Below are 26,388 nucleotides of genomic sequence, written 5' to 3'. Positions count from 1 at the left end.
CCCAGGTCTAATTAGCTTGACCCAGAGCTAGTGGGGCTGCTTAAACCAGCCACCTCTACACCACAGGTGCAAAACCTGCATAAGCCATGAAAGTAAAAAAAAATAAAAAAAAAACAGCATGTCATTTATCCAATCAGGTGCATGGGGAAATGTAAACATATAAAATTTGGACCCGCCATCATTTTGCAATACTTTTATTTCCCATCTTAAAGCTTTGTGGATGTATATATATATATATATATATTAGGCTACTCTTACACAAACATATTATCTATAGTACCTTTAAGACATTTCATCATGGTGTTCTACTTGAAAGTTGATTATTGCAAACTTTTACTTATTGCCCCAGTTCCACCCCTTAATGTGAGTGGGCATCTAAACTAAATAAAGGCATGGAATCAAAACAGGAAGAGGCACAATGTGGAGGGGAATGGGTGGGGATGTTTATCTGTTCACTATTTTCCACATGTTTCACCACCATGCCAAAAAAGTAGCCTTTATCTCTGAGATCCTCAAGAGCCGAGGAGAAGAAACAGTAGAGGAGTAAAAACAGGAGTGTGTGTGTGTGTGTGTGTGTGTGTGTGTGTGTGTGTGTGTGTGTGTGTGTGTGTGTGTGTGTGTGTGTGTGTGTGTGTGTGTGTGTGTGTGTGTGTGTGTGTGTGTGTGTGTGTGTGTGTGTGTGTGTGTGTGTGTGTGTGTGTGTGTGTGTGAGTGGGAGAGAGAGGAGGAAGAGGAAGAGGAGGAAGGTGACAGAGTAACAGAAAAGAGACATTAACAAAGAAAGACAGACTGACAGAAAGACAAGCTGACAGAAAGACAGGCTGACAGCCAGACAAGGATGAAGACATACAGACATGGAGACTGACAATAAGTGAGTGAAAAACGGATCTGTTAAACAGAGACAACGGGATGAAGAGAGAAACGGGAGAGAGAGAGAGAGAGAGAGAGAGAGAGAGAGAGAGAGAGAGAGAGAGAGAGAGAGAGAGAGAGAGACATTGGGACAGCATCAGGACTCTCCACCAGGCAGGCAGTAGGTTCCAGAGACTGGGGAACCATTGGAAGGTATAATTATAGAAAACAACAGGATAGCAGCGTTTGCACGGTGCACTACGTCACTGTGCACGGTTCCTCAAACTAGACGGTCAACAACAGAGGTAGGCAGGAGACCACACTCGAGTCCCTGACATCTGGAGCATGGAGGTAAGCTGTTATCTTGTGACTTTCTGTGATTATCTGCCTTGACAATTATTGTAACAATATTACAGTATCTCATATGTAGAGCATCACCGGGAATGTAGCTGCAATTAGTAATGTTCAAGTTGGCCTACTTCCAAAAGAACTAACCTCTTGCAGGAAGAGTGCAAGAGGTTAGTTTAGGTCCTAGTGTAGGATCTAAGTGTAAGAGAGTTGATTGAGTCAACCTACAGTAACTATTAACTATTATTAAGTCCCTAACTATTATTAAGCCTAACTATTCCAGTATTGAGCTGATGAGTAACTGCTTGATAGACTGTTGCTGAAATGTATCTGTGTATCTATAAATAAATAAGTTAGACCTCTTGTGAATTAAGAGTATCTCATATTTAACATTCAAATGTGTTGGTTACCTGCATTAGCAATATTTGGTGTGTGATGTTGCTTACTTTGTCTCTGATGTCAAAGTGTTTGTGTAGTAAGAGTAATCAGTTATCATCTGGTGACCGGTGTTACGTACCACGGATACTGAAGTTTGTGTCATAAAAAAAGGTTTAGGCTACAGTTGATCAAAGAGAACAGTGTTTATTCTGTCTCGCATGGAGGATGTTTTTTTCACCACTGGTCTCGGAAAAGTGATGTGAATCTGTATAATCTTCGCAATATCTAAAGGTTCTATGACAAGTTATTTCTTCTAGGACAAAGCCAAATCAAACTGAGAGACTGGTGAGAGTAACATTAGGCTCTCAGTCTGCCATTAAAGATGTTTTGTGGCCACCAACAGTATCTGTCAAGGAGTAAATAGTCATCTTTACAGTAACACATTTTAAGCTAATTTTAAAATCGTTTTTAGTGAAACCAGCCGAAATAAGAGTGAGAGATTGTAGGCTGAGTGACGTTTGCTCTCGGCGCGGCACTGAGGATGTTCTGGGGCCACTGGTGGTATTCTGAGCAGGAAATTCACTCTCAGGATGTGTCAGCTCCCCCCCCCCCCCCCCCCCATCCGCTGCTCAACACAATGGCTGTTAAAAAGCAGCAACAATAACCTCCATGTCATGAGCCAAACAGATGTTCTCTGTGTGTGCGTGCGTGCGTGCGTATTGACCCTTTATTTGTAAATGTCATAACTCCGTTCCTGGATGCAAACTGTGTGCACATCTTTTGAATTCTAAATCGTCACCCAGATCTCAAATATGAAATAGGCACGTCATTCTCTGCTGCAGTGAGCATTAGAGCTGGGTTCAGAGCATTAGAGCTGCATGGGTTTAGGGGCATTAGAGCTGGGTTCAGAGCATTAGAGCTGGGTTCAGAGCATTAGAGCTGGGTTCAGAGCATTAGAGCTGGGTTCAGGGGCATTAGAGCTGGGTTCAGAGCATTAGAGCTGGGTTCAGAGCATTAGAGCTGCATGGGTTCAGAGGCATTAGAGCTGGGCTCAGAGCATTAGAGCTGGGTTCAGAGCATTAGAGCTGGGTTCAGAGCATTAGAGCTGAGTTCAGAGCATTAGAGCTGGGTTCAGAGCATTAGAGCTGCATGGGTTCAGGGGCATTAGAGCTGGGTTCAGAGCATTAGAGCTGGGTTCAGAGCATTAGAGCTGGGTTCAGAGCATTAGAGCTGGGTTCAGAGCATTAGAGCTGGGTTCAGGAGCATTAGAGCTCAGGAGCATTAGAGCTGGGTTTAGAGCATTAGAGCTGGGTTCAGAGCATTAGAGCTGGGTTCAGAGCATTAGAGCTGGGTTCAGGGGCATTAGAGCTGGGTTCAGAGCATTAGAGCTGGGTTCAGAGCATTAGAGCTGGGTTCAGAGCATTAGAGCTGGGTTCAGAGCATTAGAGCTGGGTTCAGAGCATTAGAGCTGGGTTCAGGAGCATTAGAGCTCAGGAGCATTAGAGCTGGGTTCAGGATGATGAAAGACTATTGCCCGATTTGACCCAAATGATGCGTCATCTCCCTTTTAGGATTCTAAACTGGTCAGGTGTGACAGCCTAGATGCTGGGTCAGGGTGTGGTGCTGGTGATGAGGAGGAGGTGATCCCCATTGACCTGATGACCTTTGAACCCATCGGCCCTGACCCTGTGGCGAACTCTGAGCCTTCCCCAGCGGAGCTAGCACAGTGTCAGGCTGAGATGGGCACCCTGCTCAGCATCATCGCAGAGCTGAACAGGAAGATGGGGGCGCTGAAGGCACCAAGGTACAGTAACAAAGTGAGACTCAGGGAGACGAGTGTGAGAGAGAGGAGGCGCGTGGATTTGTGTCTATGAGGAGTGACACCGATATCAATAAGAGTGACGTGAATAGATTTATTTCTCGTGTATGTTTGTTTTTGTTTGTTTGTTTGTATGTTTTCTAAATCTGGGTTGGGACACAAAGCTGGGTCATGTTAGAACGGGAGAAACAGGAGAAATGTGTGACTTCAGCGGCAATTTTATATATTTTTTTTATTTTGTAGTCTTAAAAAAAACAAGCTCAATAGCTGTTAAAAATAGATTTGGTCGTGAGAAAAAAACAATTGTTTGACAATATATGGCTCCCCCAGAGAAAAAGTTTGAAAACCAATGGTTATTCGTGCTGCTAATTAGTATACAGTTCATTAGCTATTCACCATTACAGTATATTACTGTCCCCATCTCCAGTGACCCAGAGGACCCTAAACCACCAGGACTGACCAGTCCTCCAGGCCCAGACAAGAGCCTCGCCGCCGGTACCACATCTGACCGTCCGGCAACCAGCAGAGGTTGGCAAAGGCTGCGTGAATCCTTCTGTGTCCTCATCAATCTACCAACCCGGGGCTCTCATGTGGCGTGGTGCTGCTTGGTTCTCTCCCATCAGTCCAGGCCAACAGCAATATTTTGTCTCCAAAAGAACAACCACTGCATTATTTTAGAGGGTTGTTCTAGCTGGTCTGCAGACAGCTAGTAGTCGTCCTGAATGAAAGCAAACTATTCGGAGTGTGTAATTTGCCAACGTAAAGATATACTGAACGCTGAAAATAGACGAGGCAGTTTGCCTTTGACCATTACTATGTTCTTGTGTTTCCTAATGATGGCTAATTTGAGCCCTGGTTGGGCGAAGTTGAAATTCTTGTTTTTGTCTCTGAGGAAGTATATTAACTAATGATGAGTGATAATGTATATAAGCCTATGACTCTCTCACATGTTTTATATAATTTGATGTGTGTGTGTGTATGTGTGTTTGTGTTTTATTTTTATTTTTATTTAACCTTTATTTAACCAGGCAGGTCAATTAAGAACAAATTATTATTTACAATGACGGCCTGGCGAGAGGACAAAAGGGCAAGGGGACAAAAATGTTTTATTAAATAAAATAGAAAAGAGACATACATCACAGAGGTAAGGGAAATTATTAAAACACACATCAAACAAACAACCAAATAAAATAACAAGGTATAATACATGAAGCAGAACAGACAAATTACAGTTAAAAGGCGGGGTGACAGTTGCAGGTGTGTGTAAACAACTCTGCTACAGTCCTTAAAAGTAGTGAGGGGGATCAATTTGTCCATTTTCAAAGTCTTTTGCATCTCGTTCCAAGTGCTGGGAGCAGCAAATTGGAAGAAGGGTTGACCAAAGGATTGATTGATTGATTGAAAAGTTTATTAACAGATTGCAGAATGGGTACAGTACAGTACAGCTCAATACATACAATTGTTAAGGGGATGCAGACCAGAGAAAGACTTTCGTCTTGTTTACATCAGGGTCCCCCATTTTCAATTCATCATAACATATATGACATACATGACATAAAGATAGACAGTACTGCTACATCTATACATTTATGACATATCAGATTTGCAAATACAGTACTGTTTGTGATACAAAAATGTCCAGAAAAAGAGTGTATATACATTTGACGTAGAAACTGTACATTGGAGGAGGTTGGGTGGGGGGGGGGGGCTGTACATTGGAGGTGGGGGGGGGGGTTGGGTAGGGGGACGACGACACTGTACACTGTACATTGGAATACTGACAAAGCCATACTTGGTCATTTACTGTACAACTGGGTTAGGACATTTGTAGGGGCCAGTTTCGAATTGCAGTCTCCCGTAGGTGTTTTTTGAGAGTGTTTTTGAAAGTGGGTAGTGATTCACATTCCTTTACAGCTTTGGGTAGGGCGTTCCACATTGATGTGGCATAATTGCGAAACGTGTTTAGTCCCTTGTTTGAGTCGAATCTGGGTTTAACATGATTTGTGGAGCTCCCTCTGGTGTTGTGATCGTGGTATTCACTGACCTTTGGGAAGTATTTTGACATGTACATGGGTACCTTTGTCGCGTAGTGTATCTTGTAGACCAGGCCCATTGCAAGTTGCTGTACTCTGTCGTCTACTCTAAGCCATCCTAGGTTGTCAAAGTGGGCAGGGGTGAGGTGGGTTCTAGGAGTCAGGTCAAGCAGTAGTCTGACTAGCTTGTTTTGAGATGTTTGTAATTTGTTTTTTAGTGCCTTTGAGGTGCTTTGGTACCATGAGGTGCAAGCATAGTCGTAGTACCCTTGAATGAGTGCTCCTGCTAGAGTCTTCAGGGTATTCTTGTTTACCAGAGAGGAGATCCGGTACAAGAATCGAGTTCGTTGGTTGACTTTTTTTATTACATTGGATGCCATTTTGTCACAGGAAAGATTAGCCTCTAGGATGGAACCCAGGTAGGTAATTTCATCTTTCCTTGTGACAATATTGTCACCCACTGTAACCGAGAAGCCGTCGGTCTTGCTGAGTTTGTTATTTGAACCGAAGAGAATGGACTCTGTTTTGCCCATGTGTAATGATAAGTGTTAATACAGGGAACATCTAGTGAGATATGGTGAGCAGCTCTGGTGTTATAGGGAGTAGATGACAATTTTGTATCAAATAAGGTGTGTGTGTGTGTGTGTTTTAAAATTACGGATCACAAATGAACTGAACTGAAACCAAACTACCGGTAAACTATACTTCAACTCAAAATACAGCCAAACCAAAAATGCATGACTGCACTGTCCTTTATCCCCTGCAGGGGGCAGTGGTGAGGTGTGGTCAGATCTGCTGGGAGTCTTATCAGCAGTGGAGGAATCCATCAGTTCCAGAAGGGCCTGGGCTGTTCCCACCACAGCCTCCGATCAGGACAGACAGGCCGAACACCTCACAGCCGCCCGGGACAGCTGGGTGCAAGCCACGCAGGTCTGAACCCCTAACCCTGGCAGCGTTAGTGCCATGCTCTACCCATTGAGCTACACAGGGAATGGAACCCCTAACCCTGGCAGCGTTAGTGCCATTCTCTACCCATTGAGCTACACAGGGAATGGAACCCCTAACCATGGCAGCATTAGTGCCATGCTCTACCCATTGAGCTGCACAGGGAATGGAACCCCCAACCCTGGCAGAGTTAGTGCCATGCTCTACCCATTGAGCTACACAGGGAATGGAACCCCTAACCCTGGTAGTGTTAGTGCCATGCTCTACCCATTGAGCTACACAGGGAATGGAACCCCTAACCCTGGCAGAGTTAGTGCCATGCTCTACCCACTGAGCTACACAGGGAATGGAACCCCTAACCCTGGCAGCGTTAGTGCCAAGTAACCTTGGGTCTTCTGAAAGGCGCTATATAAAACTACAATGTTATTATTATTATTATTATTATTACCCATTGAGCTACACAGGGAATTAAACCCCTAACCCCAATTCTGCACTGATTCCAAGTATTGAATTGAATAGAGAGATAGTTTGGTAACTGCAAATTCTAAAAACCTTACCGGTCACTGTGCAGTCAGGGTGCTGTATGGATTATATATATATATATATCTATGCTACATTTAATTGTTCCAGGTATAGAAATCAGGATCTCTTAGGATGCTTAGATCTCCTATGTGGTTCCAGGTGTTGGAGGAGATGGAGAGAGAGTTTGGGATCTCCTACCCATCAGACCTGCCTGCCAAGGAGCGCCAGGGTTACCAGACAGACACCCTGGCTTTGCACCAGCTTAACTGTACCCTGATGGGCACCCTGCGGGCCCGCCAGGAGGAGCTGCAGGAGGCGCAGGGCACCGTCAGCCAGATGGAGGAGGAGAGGAGTAAACTGCAAGAGAAGGTGTGAGGTCATCAGAAGGCCATTGGTCATCATTGTTGTTGTTGATGTTAATGATGATGATGATGCTTAAAGTAAAGTAGTTCAAGAAGCAGGATTAATCACTTAACCCAGATAACCCAGATAACCATGTGTCGTTCAGGCTGCCAGACCCATATCCATTAGAGGCCTTGCATAGAACGCCCATTTATCTTCCATGTTGGAAGAGACGACGGTTGCTATGTGCAATAAATTAGTGTTTTATTACTGAATCTTGTAAACAATTCACAGTGGAACTGTAATTGCTTTACCTACTCTACCACTGCACAGAAATTAGGCATTTTTGTTTCAAAAGTGATTACAGTTGCAGGCAGCCATGTTGGAAGAAATAGAGCTACACAAACATTCCATGCAAGGCCTCACAAAATATTCAAAAATTATCTAGAATTGCATACACTTCTTTTTCACAGTTAGTCAGCTAATCGGCTAATTCAAACATTCAATAATATTTATAATACTAAGAATCATTTGTAATATTCTTGTAACACAGGGCGCTCTGAGTGGAAATTGTCATAACAAATTCATAGCAAATTGTCATAACATAACTACATAACTCAACCCCCCTCATTAACATGGAACACATTGAATAATATTAATATTACTACTACTACTACTACTACTACTACTACTACTGCTACTATTTTTTTTCTTTTTTAATTTTGTTTTTGGTAGATTTGTATTGTTTTTACTACCGGGCAGTCCGGTAAAGAGAGAGAGAGAGAGGAAGAACGGGAGACAGAGCGGGGGGAAGACATTTGGCAAAGGACGCCGGGTCCGGGAATCGAACCTGGGTCGGCCGCTTCGCGACGCAGCACGTTACATGGTTCGCCACTTGGGTGCCCCTACTACTGCTACTATTACTACTACTACTACTATCATTATTATTCTTATTATTATTACTACTACTACTACTACTACTACTACTACTACTACTACTACTACTACTACTACTACTACTGCTGCTACTATTACTATTACAGTACTACTGTTACTACTACTACTACTACTACTACTACTACTACTACTACTACTACTACTATTAGTAGTAGTAGTACTACTACTACTATTATTATTTGTATTATTATTATTATTATTATTATTATTATTATTATTATTATTATTATTATTATTATTATTATTATTATTATTATTATTATTATTATTATTATTATTATTATTATTATTATTATCGTTACTACTGCTACTTTTCTTTATTTTTTTTTATCAATGAATAAAAATAGTTTTCAGTTGTAGTCCCTGGGTTAGATGTTTAAGCAAGAAAAGAAACAAAAATAGGACATTAAAGCTAATATAAAAACAATTTACATTACATTACATACAATTTAAAACATATTCTGTACATTCACTCACTAGGCATTCATGCATCTATAAAAACATTGTGTACAGGGACAAATGAAAGCCCATACATGGACAAGCACTGTATAGGCAGGCACATATACACAATCAGGACAGTCAGGCTAGTGGCCAAGCATACAGGGGTTGGGCAGCTGGACTGCGACGTGACTCACTAATGGTCACAGACCTGATTTGAGTGTGTGTGTGAAGGACCTGAGTGTATCAGTACTGCGGATGTGTGATGGGATGGTGTTCCAGAACTCTGCAAAAGTACGTAAACAAGTGTAAACAAAACAAAAATGTTCAATATACATATATACAGTATCTGTACAGTCTATACAATGCAGATACAGTACAGTGTAGAAATGGTGAGGTATAGCTTAGCTTGTGGTGCCACCTTGTGGTGGTGAGGTGCAATGAGGTGCATGAGATTGATGCCAATAAATATAAAGTGGGTTAGTGTCTAAAGTGGGTAAAGTGGGTGCTACAGTGTGTTGTTTATTTAAAGTGAGTGTGTGCGTGTGGATGTGTGTGTTGTGGGTGTATTTGATGGTCTGTTATTGTTCATTGTTCATTGAGCATCCTGATGGCCTGGGGATAGAAGCTCCTTCTGAGTCTCTCTGTGCTTGCCATGAGACTCCGGTATTGCTTGCCTGACCGCAGCAGTTCAAAGAGGCAGTTGTTTGGGTGGTTGGGGTCTTTGATTATTCTCTTAGCCTTACCCATGCAGTGCTTGTTGTAAATGTCTTGGAGAGTGGGAAGCCCCCCTCCAATTGTGCATTCGGCTGAACGGGCCACTCTCTGTAGTCTGCTACGGTCTTGTGCAGTGCTATTCCCAGGAGGTGATATTGCCAGTCAGGATGCTCTCTATTGTGCATGAGTAGAAGTTCTTGAGGATCTTCTGACTCACTTTGAACTTCCTTAGGCGCCTAAGGAAGTAGAGGCGTTGTCGTGCCTTCTTGATAACACTGTCAATGTGTGTGGTCCATGTCAAGTCCTCGGATATGTGGACTCCGAGGTACTTAAAACTGTTCACTCTCTCAACCGGTGCCCCGTCGATGCTGAGGGGGCTGTAGTCCCTGACCCCCGACCTCCTAAAGTCCACAATCATCTCTTTTGTTTTGCTGACGTTCAGGGAGAGTTAATTGGTGTCAAGGTGGTTCTACAGGTCTGAGACTAGCTAGTTATACATTATGTCAGATGGGACATAATTACTGAATTGAAGTCAAGTTTGTCTGTTTCCATGTTGAGGCAGTCTCGGATGTATTTGAAGTTGTTGAATTGATGTTAAATTTTAAGGCCTGTGTGACTTTTCTTACCTGTTTTTTGAAGGTGAGGTTTGAGTCCACGATTATGCCGAGGTATTTCAAATATTTGACTACTTCTACTTCTACTTTGACTACTAATACAGTACTACTACTACTAGTACTACAGTACTATTGTTACTACTACAGTACTACTGCTATTATTGTTATTATTATTATTACTACTACTACTACTACTACTACTACTACTACTACTACTACTACTACTACTACTACTACTACTACTACTACTACTACTACTAAAGTACTACTGTTACTATTACTGCTATTATTATTATTATTATTATTATTATTATTATTATTATTATTATTATTATTATTATTATTATTATTATTATTATTATTATTATTATTATTATTATCATTACTACTACTGCTATTATTATTATTATTATTATTATTATTATTATTATTATTATTATTATTATTATTATTATTACTACTACTACTACTACTACTACTACTACTACTACTACTACTACTACTACTACTACTACTACTACTACTACTACTACTACTACTACTACTACTACAGTACTACTGTTACTACTACTACTGCTATTATTATTATTACTACTACTACTACTACTACTACTACTACTACTACTACTACTACTACTACTACTACTACTACTACTACTACAGTACTACTGTTACTACTACTACTCCTACTCCTACTTCTACTCTGGCTCCTACAACTCATACTCCTACTACCCCTACTCCTGCGGGAGAAGGTGTGAGGTCAGTGGAAGGCCATGGGATATTAACTCTGTTTTTGGCAGCGGCAGCTGTCACACCTCTGTTGTTGGCAAACATCTTGTCCTGCCAAAAAGGGTAAATGAAAGTAAGTGCTGGTGGATGACCACAAGACTCAAGATAGCACCATCTGATAAACAGTCTGTGATGGTAGCACATCAAGCCAAAGGTTAATTACATTATGCTTGTTTATTGGTCCTTGGCCAAAGGACGCCTCAGTGGAGCAGTATTAATTCTGTCCCTTTGGCATCAACCAGCCTCTTCCAGGTCATTTCACTGTTTGTTTGAGTGTTGCACAAGCAGGGGCGTAGCTGGGGGGGGGGGGGGGGGGGGGGTAGCTTAGGATGATTCCAAGGGGAATTTTTATTTTAATTTTTTTTACTAGACATCACTCAGGTGTATTATTGATGCTCTCATTGATACTATGTTTGTTTCTGAAGTGTGTGTGTGTGTGTGTGTGTGTGTGTGTGTGTGTGTGTGTGTGTGTGTGTGTGTGTGTGTGTGTGTGTGTGTGTGTGTGTGTGTGTGTGTGTGTGTGTGTGTGTGTGTGTGTGTGTGTGTGTGTGTGTGTGTGTGTGTGTGTGTGTGTGTGTGTGTGTGTGAGATATATATAGAGAGAGGGGGGGCTTTGGTAGACTATTGCATTGGTCCATTCATTGAAGATGAACGCAATGCGACATCCTTTACTAGGCTCACCCACCAACAGTGCAGGTGCTGAACTGCTGATCCGAATGTATAGGTAAAAACCATATTATGCGTTTTCATCAATAAAAAAATGGCTCGCGCACTTACGCGCGCTCGCATTCACTGGGGGCCTACAAATACATTCTTTCATGGGGCCCAGAATCTGGAGCTACACCCCTGTGCACAAGGCGTGGCGGACTGGGCTCTGAGTAGCTGGTAACTTATGGTGCAAATGTGGTTGATTCTGCGCAATCAAAGCAAATCAGGCTATTTTCTCTCCTGGTTCCACAATAGTGGAATGGACTTCCCACCACAGTCAGTTAATATGAAAAGAAAACTGTCTTTTACTATTATGTACCTTACCATTATGTTTCTATCCTTATACTACTACTTATCTTGCTAATATGTCTACCCAACTACAGAATGCACTCAGAGTATAACACTCAAATTCGACACTAGTTGACGAACAATGGTGTACACCTCCTGTTCGTTTTGAATAAAAGCGTCAGCTAAATGATTAAATGTAAATGCTTAATGTGATACAATCTCCTGGAAATAGATGTACTCCTTGGTTGAAATTCCCACACTTGGCTGACTATTTTCAGTTAGCTGACTGGATGAGATAAGATTAGTAATTCAACAATAGGCCTGTGTTTGATTATCAGTTTGTGATGACGTTTGGGGACATGTTGCTGAAGGAGAGAAAGCGATAGAATGGGTAACCCCCAGTTCCACTGGAGCTGGGGGCATGAAGCTTGAATGTACAATACCATGATTCAACTTGTTTCACATAGCACTTTTATTGGAATGAGGTCCCAGAGAGAGCGTTTGAGAAACATGAGGGATTCAATCAAATGACTATTATGCATTACATGGTTATAAATGCTCTACATTACCCTGTGCCCATTAAATTGGCCTCACAAAACTACTTAGAAATACACAAGTACTAACATGTTCAGTCTAACATTTAATAAGTACAAAATATACTCACATAACCACATGGTTGTCATTGAAAATGTAGTTGGAGGAGGACAAGGCTCTGGTCGCCTTGCCTCCAGATAAACTCCCCTGTTTAGCTTTTTATACTAGTGATGACTCCATCACCTCCACCAATGAGACATGCCAAGGTGGCATTTGGAACATCTCCTAATATGGTCATGTAACCCTTGTTTTCACACCCCCATGGTTTTCTGACTGTGGCATCTGGCTTCCTTAGTAAAAAGCACTATTTTTTAGCATATGGATATAATATGACATTTCTATGGCGTATCTTTAATATAATGATCTCTATATTTCTAGAATTCTAACAGTGTATTGATAAGCTGCAATTTGATCCCGATCCGAATCATGTGATTTTGAGTATCTGCCGATACCGATCTTTCCCGATCCGATCTTTCACATTAGTAACCCATTTGACGCATTTCTGTCAGAAACTGGCGAAGCGAGACAAGCCCCTCTGTTGCCTCAATAGCCCCTCGAGCGCGTCGGCTCACATTACATTCACCCTGAGCCCCTGAGAATGTGCTTCATACGAGAAATATTCAAACTTTCAATCTGTTTGCACATTAGTATACATTCACAGTGTTCGGCGACGATAATCGTCACAAAGCGAATGTTGACGTTAACTTCATTCAAGCGAGGCATTGCAATCTATACAGCTGTTTGGCAGAGCACCAGCCGCCTCCCCCATTACTTTGCTCGCTTTGTTGTTTGTGGCTGTTTCTCAGGTGGCGTATTAGATTGGTCGTGTTGAACGCAGCTCTGTTCTTTCCTCCACGCGGAACGTCCGCCTTGCAAACATTGCAACTGGCTATTGGACTGGCTTCGGTTTCAATTTTAAAATGCTTCCAAACTTCTGACATTTTGTCTAGCTGCTCCGAGTCACTGGAGCGACGCGTTGTGAGCTTGTAGGTCTGCTATTTTCGGCATACGTCACTATCGTGCGACGGTGTAAATCAAAGGCAAATTCTTCTGCTCTGTGTGACAATAAATAAATGAATGATGATATGTAATTTAAAACCAAAACTAAGGCCTCAGTATGAGTTTAAGACATGAACATGGTCATGTTTGTTGAATAAAAGAAAAAAATTAAAAAGGATTTACTCCCGATTTTTTTCCCCCAATCCCCATCTTCCGAAAATCATAAAATCATGTGATCGGCCCCCGATCCCGTTCACGTGATCGGATCGGGAAATCCCTAATTGTAACCATTTTGAAATAGCTCTTTCACAGAATCTAAACATAGTATAGATATGTCACTATATAATTAAAGAGAGAATCACATACTGTTATATGTTTCTCTCAACCAACCTTTTATATTGAATGAAATCCAAGTATACCTTTTAATTGAATAAATCACTTTAATGATCCATATTGTTTGGTTTCTTTCTAGAGGTATAATCCAATCAAAACCAATTTATAATATTGTTTTTCATTCTAATTGAGCATGACATGATTACAGTAACAGTCTTGAATTCTGTCTATAATTCATCAGAGCAAGTTCTGTATGCTTGTTCTCCCCAGCAGCTGTTTCTACATACAGTGACGTTTTGTCAGACTGACGTGTGACTTTGGATCAACATCTCTTTTGTCCTCTATCTTGCCTGTCAGCTGCCACAAACACTCCAGGGGGGGGGCTTTTATTTTTTTTAAGCAGAGTGCACAGTACACTAATGCAAAGTCAACAGGGCCAAGCTCCTCTCTGTACAACCTGACTGAATGTAATGGAAATCTACCTTGTGTGCACTGTGGGGTAGGTTTGTGTCACGTTCAGTCAGCTTGTACAAAAAAGAGCTTGGCCCCATTGACTTTGCATTCATTTCTGTGGCTAACTAAGCAGAGCTGGGTATCCGACATAGAGTCCTTTCTCAGCACAGTCTGTGCTTTTCTTCATACAGATCGACAACATAATTGGTAAGTTGGTATAGGAAACAAGGCCAGGGTTCCAAAAAATCACAACTATCCCTTTAACACATTGGGTGCTAACGATGAATGACGAATTATCGCTTGGTTGCCACCACTCTAATCAATGAGAGGACAAGCACATTTGCGAACGCTTAAACTATATCTTAAATTACACCCGTCGCTTATCAATGACTTGCTTGCAGTCAACATGTACGAAACGGATTGTTTTTTCATCAGTACATTTCCGTTTTATACTGTTTTGAATACGAGTATAGTTTTGGACATTTCTAGAAAGAAAAAAAGATTCTGCAGTAATAGCCATTTACTGGAATACACACAACACGTTGTCATTTTCCGGCTGATTTATGAATCGTTTTCAAATAAACGCTAGATTATCGATAGTATATGTGTACTTACTGTATGCACGCTAGAGAAGCAGGCTGAAAAATCGATTATCTATATATTTTTTTAAAGATATTTTTATTGTTTTTTTTTTCCTTTTTACACAAACAACAAATGACAAAAAGACATTTTTGACAATTAAAAGATTGACATTGAAATACGAATGAGAAAAAATATATAATAATAATAAAAATTACAAAAATATAAAGCAACACCAACAAGCACGAAGTGTTCTATATAAAGGCTTATTACAAAAATGCAAAAAGAAAAGAAATTAAAATAAAAAATGTAATGAACAGGCATGACTTTGAATAAATATAACTCACATCTTGGGTACGAAATACAGATACACTAATTAAGTAAATGATAAATGAAATTACAATAAACAAACTGAGCCCTCCCAGTAACCCACCCCCTACACCCCCCCCCCCCCTATACACACATGCACACACACAAGCTGCATCTACGTATTTAACTACTACTAGTCAGTGTCTGCTCGACAGGTACAGGAGAGCTCCGATAGATCCAGCATGTCAGTTCACACAGGAAGGAGAGACCCCTTGGACAAAAATCGATTATCTATGCCGTGCCTGGCTGATCTGATTACCCCAATACTGGTCAAATAAAGTCCTTACCTAAGATCAGATGTTCTGCAAAAAGATTAATCCAATTCCTGATCGCCATTAAAAATATCGATCGCGTTTATTGATCCAACGTTATACTCCGAAACACATAATCGACGCTTCTTCCAGTGCCCTCAGTGGATGCAATAGTCTCAGGTTACATGCCCCAGAAGTAAAATGTGGAACCCGGAGTTTTCTTTTCTGATGCATTCCCATCGACTCCATTCCAATGGGTGCAATACCATCCGGGAGACAATAGGGGGCAGTATTTGCCCTTTTCGAGCTCAGAGCCATTCCCAATGATAACGTGAGGCTGGATGGATGAAAAATGAATGGATATTGCTTTTATTTATTTAAATAACGAGATTTCTCATCATTGGCACACAATGCATGGCAGCCAACAACAAGATTTCTCGTCGTTGGCACCCAATGTGTTAATGTGGAAACATTGACTGGTGCTGTTTCATTGTCTGCTCTTCCTCAGCTGGCAGGTCTCCATCAGGTCTGGAGGTCAGGGAGCCTCTCGCCTCCCTACAGCCCCACGGGGAGCTCCAGTGGTGGGGCGCTGAGCCCTGGCTGGGCCTCTCCTCCCTTCCCCGGCTCTCCGCTGCTCCTCAGGAGGCGCGCAGGTAGGGTTGGGGAGGAGGGGATTATAGAACAGTGTTACAGATCTGATCTCATTTCAACAGGTGCCCTGGAGCTTTAACAAGTGATCAGAAAGGTTGTGCAGTGTGTGTGTGGATGATGTGTGTCACTGAAGAAGTGATCAAGTCAATACACACACACACACACACACACACACACACACACACACACACACACACACACACACACACACACACACACACACACACACACACACACACACACACACACACACACACACACACACACACACACACACACACACACACACAAATACTGTACACACACACAAACATGTACATAGGCATGAGTGAACCATCTGGGCCCTATTCCCCGTACCTGGTTCAACTAAGTCGATCAAAAGTCCCATTATCCAGATTCAATTAACCCGATGTTTGAATCCGCGCTTTCCCTGTTCCTCGAACGCTGATTCAATCTCGTTAATTGGAACCAGACTTTTCAGCCTCACCTGAAAAGACAGCAGGTGTCGATCGCAGAAATCCTGATTTTCTAACGGCATTGATTGATTGATTGATTTAAAACTTTATTAACAGATTGCAGAATGGGTACAATACAGTACGGCTCAATAGCCTCGCCGACAAGTTACATGCATAATCTATAGGCTAATGTTAAGTCCCTCATTACCCCAATCAATCAGATTATATTTCTTTAAATGTGCCTGCTGGCAGTAGGCTTAATGGAATGAATAATCGAATGAGATCTATTGCTAGCGAAAATAATTAGTTCAACTCTTTCAGAATAAGTAGATACAAACAAGCCCAAAGAGTATCTAATTGATACAAATTAATAGATACTTATGAGGATATCTGTACTGTATGCGCTCGGCTTAGGTACCATGTACTTTATATATAAATACATGGTTCCCAAAGTTTCAAGGCGTGACCCGAAATAACATGTCAGAGAGGCTTGGAGGCTATACAGTTTCACTATTAATCAGGTTTTAATCTGTTTCGGACATCATCCATACATGCATTGAATTGATTAACCTTTTGTTTATACCAGTGACACATGTTCATCATCAGATAACAGTGCTTGAACAGATAAATGCATTTTCTCAAATGCATTAATGTCAACGGCTCATTCAATTCCTCAAATCCGTCAAACAGCGCATCTCATCAGCCATTTTAATCCTAGTTACAATATCACAATAACGTGTTCCTCGTACCTGGCTAACTGAGTTAGCCGGATAATTTTCAGCATAGCTTGACTTAAGCCAGAACTTTCCGTTCCCCGACGTCGGATTGTCTAAATCACCATGGTAACAGATCAGAAAGTTTGAACCTGCTCCAGAGCAGGGTTTAGTTCAGTTAGCTGGATAAACCATGGCCACACCCTCGCAAAGAAATCCCAGCTCGCTTCCTGAAATAATTCTCACAGTCTAGATCCCATTTATACCATTCTGAATTATGTTTTTGTGCTTCGTTCTTCTAGAGGGGGCTTTTGAAATGTAAAATAATATACCTAAAATGCTGATAATAAATCATATTCAGCCTATAGATTTACTTTGTCCTAAATAATACACGTCATAGTTATACGGATACGGCGCTCGCGAGGTGCGATACACTAAGTGGTTATTTTAATAACGGCGCATTGCAAATGTGAATCCTGCGGGATATTTTTAATGAATGAAACCTATTGGGCGTTTGGCTCTGATTCGTTTCATATTATCGGCTGTGGATGTATTTGCTTAACGGAGCGCCCGGATTGTGTTTCATTCAAGCATAAATTGAAGCGTCTATGCGTGGACTGTGGATTATGAATTACGAGGAATCTGAATCTGTGGATTGTTGAATTGTATCACTGTCACTCATACGTTATTGTGATATTGTAACTAGGATTAAAATGTCTGATGAGATGCGCTGTTTGACGGATTTGAGAAATTGAATGAGCCGTTGACATTAATGCATTTGAGAAAATGCATTTATCTGTTCAAGCACTGTTATCTGATGATGAACATGTGTCACTGGTATAAACCAAAGGTTAATCAATTCAATGCATGTATGGATGATGTCTGAAACAGATTAAAACCTGATTAATAGTGAAACTGTATAGCCTCCAAGCCTCTCTGACACGTTATTTCGGGTCGCGCCTTGAAACTTTGGGAACCATGTATTTATATATAAAGTACATGATACCTAAGCCGAGCGCATACAGTACAGATATCCTCATAAGTATCTATTAATTCGTATCAATTAGATACTCTTTGGGCTTGTTTGTATCTACTTATTCTGAAAGAGTTGAACTAATTATTTTCGCTAGCAATAGATCTCATTTGATTATTCATTCCATTAAGCCTACTGCCAGCAGGCACATTTAAAGAAATATAATCTGATTAATTGGGGTAATGAGGGATTTAAAATTAGCCTATAGATTATGCATTTAACTTGTCGGCGAGGCTATTGAGCCGTATTGTACCCATTCTGCAATCTGTTAATAAAGTTTTAAATAAATCAATCAATCAATGGCGTTAGAAAATCAGGATTTCTGCGATCGACACCTGCTGTCTTTTCAGGTGAGGCGGCCGCGAGCACTTATCCTGAGTATCAAGTCTGGTTTGAATTAACGAGACTGAATCAGCGTTCGAGAAACAGGGAAAGCGCGGATTCAAACATCGGGTTAATTGAATCTGGATAATGGGACTTTTGATCGACTTAGTTGAACCAGGTACGGGGAATAGGGCCCTGGTTGTAGATGACTAACATGACTGACATGATGGCCTAAACTGCAATGTGTAATATAATAAAAAATGTAAGTAACCTTCCCGACCCGTCTCACAGGAACCTTCCCGTCTCTGTCCCCGAGCGGGGACCTCTCACCTTTGGCCTACCTGGGCAGCCCCAGTCCCAGTCCCAGTCCCAGCCCCAGTCCCAGCCCCTGCCCCAGTCCCAGTGCCATCGTCAGCCTTGAGAGTGAGACTGAAAGACTACAGAGGTAAGACTCACAGAATCTTGTGTTGATCTGATATTTCTTTCTACCCCGATCGCGGCTGTCTGTGTGTGTGTGTGTGGCTGTGTGCCGTTGAGTGGGAGGAGGTGGCGGGGGAGCAGCTTCATTCTTGCATGAGGAAGGATAATAACGATAATCTAGCGTTGATTTCAGGATGATTCGATAATCAGGCGAAAAATTACAACGTGTTTAGTGTATTCCACTAAAGGGCTATTATCGCGTCTTTTCCTGGGATTACTAAGAATCACCAAAACTATACTCATATTCAAAACGGTATAAAATGGAAATGTACCAATGAAAAAACAATCTGTTTCGTGCATGTTGACTGGAAGCAACTCACTGACAGTCGACGGGTGTATTAGACCCATAGCTATAATATAAGATATATTTTAAGCACTCGCAAGTGAACAAAGCGCCCCATTGACTTACAGCGCTGGCGTAATAGCACCCTCTAGCGCATTAAGCGATGGCGCAAAATGAGTTAATTACTAATTATTGATACATGAATTAATAATTTAGAAACTGTTGGCGGGTCCAAAATGAACATTGTTATTTACATGTTATGTGTATGTTGTGTGCATGTGTCCCCTCCCCCCTTCCCATTTCCCCAATGTGGAATGCACCTGATTGGATAAATGTGCTGCTAGTTGAGAGGTCCCTGTTTCTCTGCTCCTGTTTTCAAAAAGAAAATGGCAAAATTGCTCACTTGTCAACATTCTATTTTTCAACCTAAAATGTTATCTAAAATAATTTTTCTGACAACTAATATAAACTAGTTTGACAGTTTTATCTGAGTTATAATTATTATATCCTATGCAATCCTACTGTATCTAAGCACACTATTGTTTTGGTCTAATATCATTTGATGTCTGTGGGGAAATGCTTTACCAGGCAGTGGTGGCAAGTGTGTTTTTCTATGCCGCTGTCTGCTGGGGTGGCAATATCATGGCCAGGGATGCCAGGCAGCTAGATAAGCTGGTCAAGAAGGCTGGCTCAGTGGTGGGGAGGAGAAAGCAGGGCAAGCTGCTGGCCATCATGGACAATGCCAACCCTCTCCACCACCACACCCTGGTGGGGCAGACCAGCAGTCGCAGCAGACGGCTCATCTCCCTGCGCTCGCGGACTGAGCAGCACAGGAGGTCCCCACAGCCATCAGACTGTTTAACAACTCAGTCTAGTGCGGGGGACCTTGACCTGGGGCGGTTGTTTGTTTCCCGTACCCCACACCTGTTTTATACACCTGTTTTATACACTTGTTTTTATACACCTGTTTTATTTATCACGTTTTTATTATTATTATTGGTATAGCTTATGTACTTTAATGTGATCATGTGCTTACTTTTAATTCATGATGCGGACATACCAGTAGTTGGTGAACGACTGAGAAACTGTCATTGTCTGTGTACTTTTTATTGTCTGTACTTGTCTATTGTGTGAGCTATGAGATACCCTGAATTTCCCCTAGCAGATTAATATAGTATCCATCTATCTATCTATCTATCTATCTATCTATCTATCTATCTATCTATCTATCTATCTATCTATCTATCTATCTATCTATCTATCTATCTATCTATCTATCTATCTATCTATCTATCTATCTATCTATCTATCTATCTATCTATCTATCTATCTATCTATCTATCTATCTATCTATCTATCTATCTATCTATCTATCTGGTGCTCTAGAGCGACATCTACTGGCTGAATGTTATCTATAGCACCTTTAAAGGGGCACTTCACAGAGGAAAATAAGGCAATTTATTTTACACATAATCTCACACATATCCCAAGGTTGTAAACATGTTATTGAGAGATAATACGTTTCAATATCTCCTCCCGTGATGTCATCAGAGGACACTGAATGCGTGTGTTGTGTTGATTACAGCTCAATTAAATGATGATGATGGAAAAAATAGAGACACGGATTGCAATAGGGATTGCTATTTTTCATCTACATCATTAACACAACACAAGGATTCAGTGTCCTCTGATGACATCACGGGAGGAGATATTCAAACTCATTAATGATCAGTAACTGTCAAACTAAATAAATGTGTTGGCAGGGCACTTACATTTTTGTTTTGTTAGTGCATCAAGTGAATGAATGAATGAATGAATGAATGAATGAATGAATGAATGAATGAATGAATGAATGAAAACTTTATTTAACAGATTGCAGAATGGGTACAATACAGTACGGCTCAATACACACAATTGTTAAGGGGATGCAGACCTGAGAAAGACGTTTGTCTTGTTTACATCAGGGTCCCCCATTCAATTTATATAGACATTTATGACATACACAACATACATGACATTTATGGCATAGGGACATATAGGTATTTAGTACTGATACATTTGTGACATAAACGGTATTCAAATATACAGTACTGTTACCCCTAGATCCTGACAGAGTATATACATATGATGGGGAGGGGACTGTACATTAGGAGGGGGTGGGTGGGTGGGAGAGAAATATACATACGGCGGGGAGGGAATATATACATGCGGTGGGGAGGAGACTGTCTATTAGGAGGTGGTGGGGGTTTTGGGCATTTATGGTGGCCAGTTTCGAAATTGCAGCCTCCCGTAGGTGCTCTTTAAGAGCGGTTTTGAATGTGGGTAGGGATTCACATTCCTTCACAGATTTGGGTAGGGCGTTCCACATTGATGTGGCATAATTGCGAAACGTGTTTAGTCCCTGAGTGTTCGTGCCATTGTGAAAAGTTACATTTACATCCGTTTGCAGGCCTCTTCAGTCTCCCCCTATAGTCCTTCCCCATTCAGCTGCAGGATATTTCCCCATTTCCATACCGGGACGTTTAATATTATGCTTGTGAATGTCTGGGTGACCTGACATTAAGAGGTAATTACCATACTGGAACTTACAGTAATAGTCTTTTACATGACTTACCTCTATTTGTTTTGTCCTAACGTTGTAGATTGTGAACGAACCCAAGAGAGGCGTGGTTATCACAGCGCAGTGTTTATGACACAATGCCATCTGACCCCCCCCCTCTGTGCGCCCCAGGTGCATTGAGAGACTGAAGGCTAGGAATGAACGTCTGACTGCAGCTCTGGAGCGGAGGAAAGGAGAGTCAGAACAGGTCAGCATGACCCTGAGCAGACACGAGGCCGACAACTCCGCCCTGCAGATGGCTCTCGGATACTGGTAGACACACACACACACACACACACACACACACACACACACACACACACACACACACACACACACACACACACACACACACACACACACACACACACACACACACACACACAAACGAACGCGCATGGACAGTAGTAGCCCACAAAATAAGTAGCCCACAGGAAACCTCTCCATCCTACATTCAAGTCAACAATACCAAACAATATTGCATTATTTGTCACTGCTCTGTGTTATGTATAAGTTATGTATGTTATGTATAAGTTATGCGTGAGTGCTGTTGATGTGTCTGTTTTTGATTGACAGCGAGGAGTGTGAGGAGGCCTATACTGACTTACTGTCTCTATATGCGGAGAGGAAACAGGAAGGAATTCCACTCTGGAGGGACCCAGCAGGTGCGTAAAGGGGAATGCCACCCATTTTACGAATCTTCTTAGGAAATATCACCAGGATGTCAAATCTGGGGCTGCTCCATAGACAACACCCCCAGACCCCCCAGACCCCCCAATCTCAAATGTTTCTGAATCTATGTACATTTTAAAAAGCTGTAACAATGAAATAATCAGACTCTGAAACTAACTTCATCAGGGTTGGGGTTGGGGGTTTCATTCCAACTGGGGTCACCCATTCAAACATGTATGCACACACACGCACACACACACGCACACTCACACACACACTCACACTCACGCTCACACTCACACTCACACTCACACACACTCACGCTCACACTCACACTCACACTCACACTCACTCACTCACAGAGACTTCCCCTCGTACACAGAACCGACCAGCGACAGGCAGCCTGGCAGTCCAAGACCCCAAATCAGAAATCTGATAACAGAGGAGCTGTCAACCTCCTTCTCAACAGCAGGGGGCGCTGTGGAGAGAGAAACACTGAGCCACACAAGCCAGAGGTACTGTGAAGTCAAGGCACAGCCAACGCTCCCTCATTACATGGGAGTCTTGTTTTAGAGTTAAACCTTGATGAGAATTCTGTCCTTTTTCAATAGGCTTTAATTTAGTCTTTTTTCAATCGTTTTTAAAGGCCCAATCTGGAATGCTTTTTGCATTAGATGTAGCAGTACTGTCTATCTGTATGTCGTGTATATATGTTATGATGAATTGAAAATGGGGGACCCTGATGTAAACAAGACGAAAGTCTTTCTCTGGTCTGCATCCCCCTTAACAATTGTGTGTATTGAGCTGTACTGTATTGTACCCATTCTGAAATCTGTTAATACAGTTTTCAATCAATCAATTCAATCAACCATATAAATGTAGGGTATATTTACATAAATCTTTGAAGATTTGTAATTGTAGATGGAAGATAATCTATGCGGAACCTTCAGTGTAAGTGCAAGGTCTGGTTTTACTCCAGTGTGTTTACAAACATTACCAGCGTCAACAAACCTTTTTACAGCCACAGAAAATACAGCAAATACTATGTCCCTACCCAAAAGTTTGCACGGATGGACGGACAGACAGACAGACAGACAGACAGACAGACAGACAGACAGACAGACAGACAGACAGACAGACAGACAGACAGACAGACAGACACTGTAGATAGATAGATAGATAGATAGATAGATAGATAGATAGATAGATAGATAGATAGATAGATAGATAGATAGATAGATAGATAGATAGATAGATAGATAGATAGATAGATAGATAGATAGATAGATAGACAGACAGACAGACAGACAGACAGACAGACAGACAGACAGACAGACAGACAGACAGACAGACAGACAGACAGACAGACAGACAGACAGACATACGGGTGGATAGATAGATAGATAGATAGATAGATAGATAGATAGATAGATAGATAGATAGATAGATAGATAGATAGATAGATAGATAGATAGATAGATAGATAGATAGATAGATAGATAGATAGATAGATAGATAGATAGATAGATAGATAGATAGATAGATACATTTTAGCACCTTTCATTAAATAATTGCAGTCCAAAGTGCTTCACAGCAGTAAAATAAACATACAATGAGCATAAAATAGACAGAATGAAAGCAATGCAGAGAATAACAAAAAGGGTCAAAGCAATGCAGGTATAATAACAATACAAATATTGACTCACACAGTTTAAGTCTTCCCTGTTAGATGGTCACAAAACACTTTAGTTTGAAGTTACTTGATTTTTTGTCCATTCTGATACGCTGATCCTCCCTTTAGGTTTAGGGTACGCTTCTTGACTTTCTCAAAAACCTTGGTTAAAATGGTGAACAGGGTCCTGAGGACCCTGATATTGTGACTTTGAGTTTGCACAATACAATAGTCATAGTGTGGATAGCTAGATTTGTGCTTGTGCTTATTTATGAACTAGGGCTGCGCTATACAGACAAAAGAAATATCACAATATTGTAACGTTGCTTAGTTTTGCACCACGTTATTCACGACTCTCGAGGCAGATGTATTTCTCAGTTCAGGTCTTTATTCCAACTCTCAGTTACAGGCTGCAGTTCCAGTGCCTTATTGCTACACATTCCCATGCGGCGACGCTATTGGTCGCGCCAGCCGTGGGTTGACAGAGTCGAGAGTGCACGGGCTGACCTGGGGAGGCTAAGAGGGTGGAGCACCTGGGGTGCGGCCTCTTGAGGCATGGGAATGTGGCATTGTGGCAGCTCGACTGACCAACCACCCAAATCCCAGGGTCGCTACAATATACAGAGGAACTGTTTTCAATAAAAGAAAGGTTGAGATCCAAGGCAGCTCTACAATTTTTTTAAAAAGCCTTTATTTGTTATAATATTTTGAGTGTGTGTATATATACATATATAATATACAAATTTGTTTATTTCTATTTAGTATTATTGTATATTCCTTCAACTCAAGTTGAGAATGTTGCTTTGCCTTCATTCATTTGGGACCAGCTGTCCCCCATTGTAATTAGTCACTCCCTGAGTTTTGTTGTTTTTTCCTTTTTTCTTTATTTAGTCACAGTATTGTCTTGTCACAGCTACAACACCCTGAAGAAGGCCATGTAGGCCGAAACATGTCGTTTTTTTTTTATATTTTTCTAAATAATGTAAGCCAACAAATAAAGGCTTTTTAAAAAATTTGTAGAGCTGCCTTGGATCTCAACCTTTCTTTTATAAACGAATCCTACCCCGGATTTAATCCAAAGAGCACCTACCTGAAACAAAACAAGAACGCTGAAGCCCTCTCCATATCCTCTGTTTTGAACTGTTTTCAATATCGATATCTATTTCAAACCGTTTCAAAGGGTGACTTCCCAGATGGTTCTGTGTACCAGACCATCCGTGGGTCAGGTTAAATATACTACTTTACATTTTCTTTACAATAACTCATTCACTATCACCTCACAGGTCTGAGTTGATGGAGCGAGAGGTGGATCTCCGGCAGCAGATTGTGGTCCTGAAGCGGGACCGGTCAGCCGTCTGCCTGCCTAAACCAGGCCCAGGGGGAGAGGGCCAGCTCAGCCCAGACACAGGCACCCTGGCTGGGCCCAGAGGAGGACAGAAGGGCAGAGATGATTCCATCCCTGGAAACACCAAGACAGAGAAGGCTGCTCTACTCTATGAACTTGTCTCCGTCAGGGTGAGGAGGACCTTTTTTTGATTTTATTCTGCAGATTTCGTCATGAGAGGGACATGTGCTAAATTAATTGGACACCAACGTGTCTCCAGAGCTTGGCTGCATCGGCCCCAGAGAAGCTCAGCAGGAGAGCAGACCTCCTCTGAACTGGACTAGACACTATTCTCAACTATTTCTTCAGATTTCCTCAAGTTGGTCCTACTACAATTGAAAATAGTTGAGGAGGACTTCCGGTTAGCGAGGAACAGGTAGACAGCTGCAAGGAAGAGCTCCCGGTCAAAACAAATTCTAAACGGAAGTAAAATGTTCTAAAACACGCTAAAAAGTGACAACTCGAAGACAAGAGAACGATGACAAGACCCAGAGCACAAAACATGAGGATAAATGAGATAACGACTCCCAACAAGGAAAATACACCGAAGGAAAAGCTACTGTACAACACGAGGGGATGACGCAACAGGTACAACAAGCTAACGTAACGTTAGATAACAGTGGGGACCAACCCGGCTGGGTGGCGAAGCAGAAGCTACAAGCTAACATGAAAGCTAACATGCAAGCTATTCAGATGAGCATGAATGCTAATTCAAGTAAGATCGATAAACAGATGAGAAGGTTGGAAGAACGAATAGGCGGACTCTGGGAAATATTAAAGCGGGGGCTGGAGGATTT

At 41.6% G+C, this 26,388-nt stretch overlaps 1 protein-coding gene across 1 annotated transcript in view; it reads left to right on the top strand.

Annotated features, from left to right (window-relative positions):
• The first annotated feature begins 991 nt into the window (after window positions 1-991).
• The window catches only part of ushbp1 (Usher syndrome 1C binding protein 1), a 39,117-nt gene continuing 13,720 nt past the window's right edge, over window positions 992-26,388 (top strand). The window contains exons 1-11 of the mRNA XM_084310454.1: window positions 992-1,200; window positions 3,147-3,379; window positions 3,822-3,922; window positions 6,194-6,357; window positions 7,054-7,263; window positions 15,834-15,978; window positions 18,793-18,946; window positions 21,996-22,136; window positions 22,440-22,528; window positions 22,918-23,050; window positions 25,491-25,722. Of these exons, the coding sequence (XP_084166580.1) occupies window positions 1,195-1,200; window positions 3,147-3,379; window positions 3,822-3,922; window positions 6,194-6,357; window positions 7,054-7,263; window positions 15,834-15,978; window positions 18,793-18,946; window positions 21,996-22,136; window positions 22,440-22,528; window positions 22,918-23,050; window positions 25,491-25,722 (1,608 nt within the window). The 5' untranslated portion in view covers window positions 992-1,194. The remainder of the gene's footprint in view (window positions 1,201-3,146; window positions 3,380-3,821; window positions 3,923-6,193; window positions 6,358-7,053; window positions 7,264-15,833; window positions 15,979-18,792; window positions 18,947-21,995; window positions 22,137-22,439; window positions 22,529-22,917; window positions 23,051-25,490; window positions 25,723-26,388) is intronic.

Source organism: Notolepis coatsorum (assembly GCF_963971535.1).
Source record: "Notolepis coatsorum genome assembly, chromosome: 3".
Taxonomy (NCBI): domain Eukaryota; kingdom Metazoa; phylum Chordata; class Actinopteri; order Aulopiformes; family Paralepididae; genus Notolepis; species Notolepis coatsorum.
This window is presented reverse-complemented; position numbering and strand designations above follow the sequence as displayed.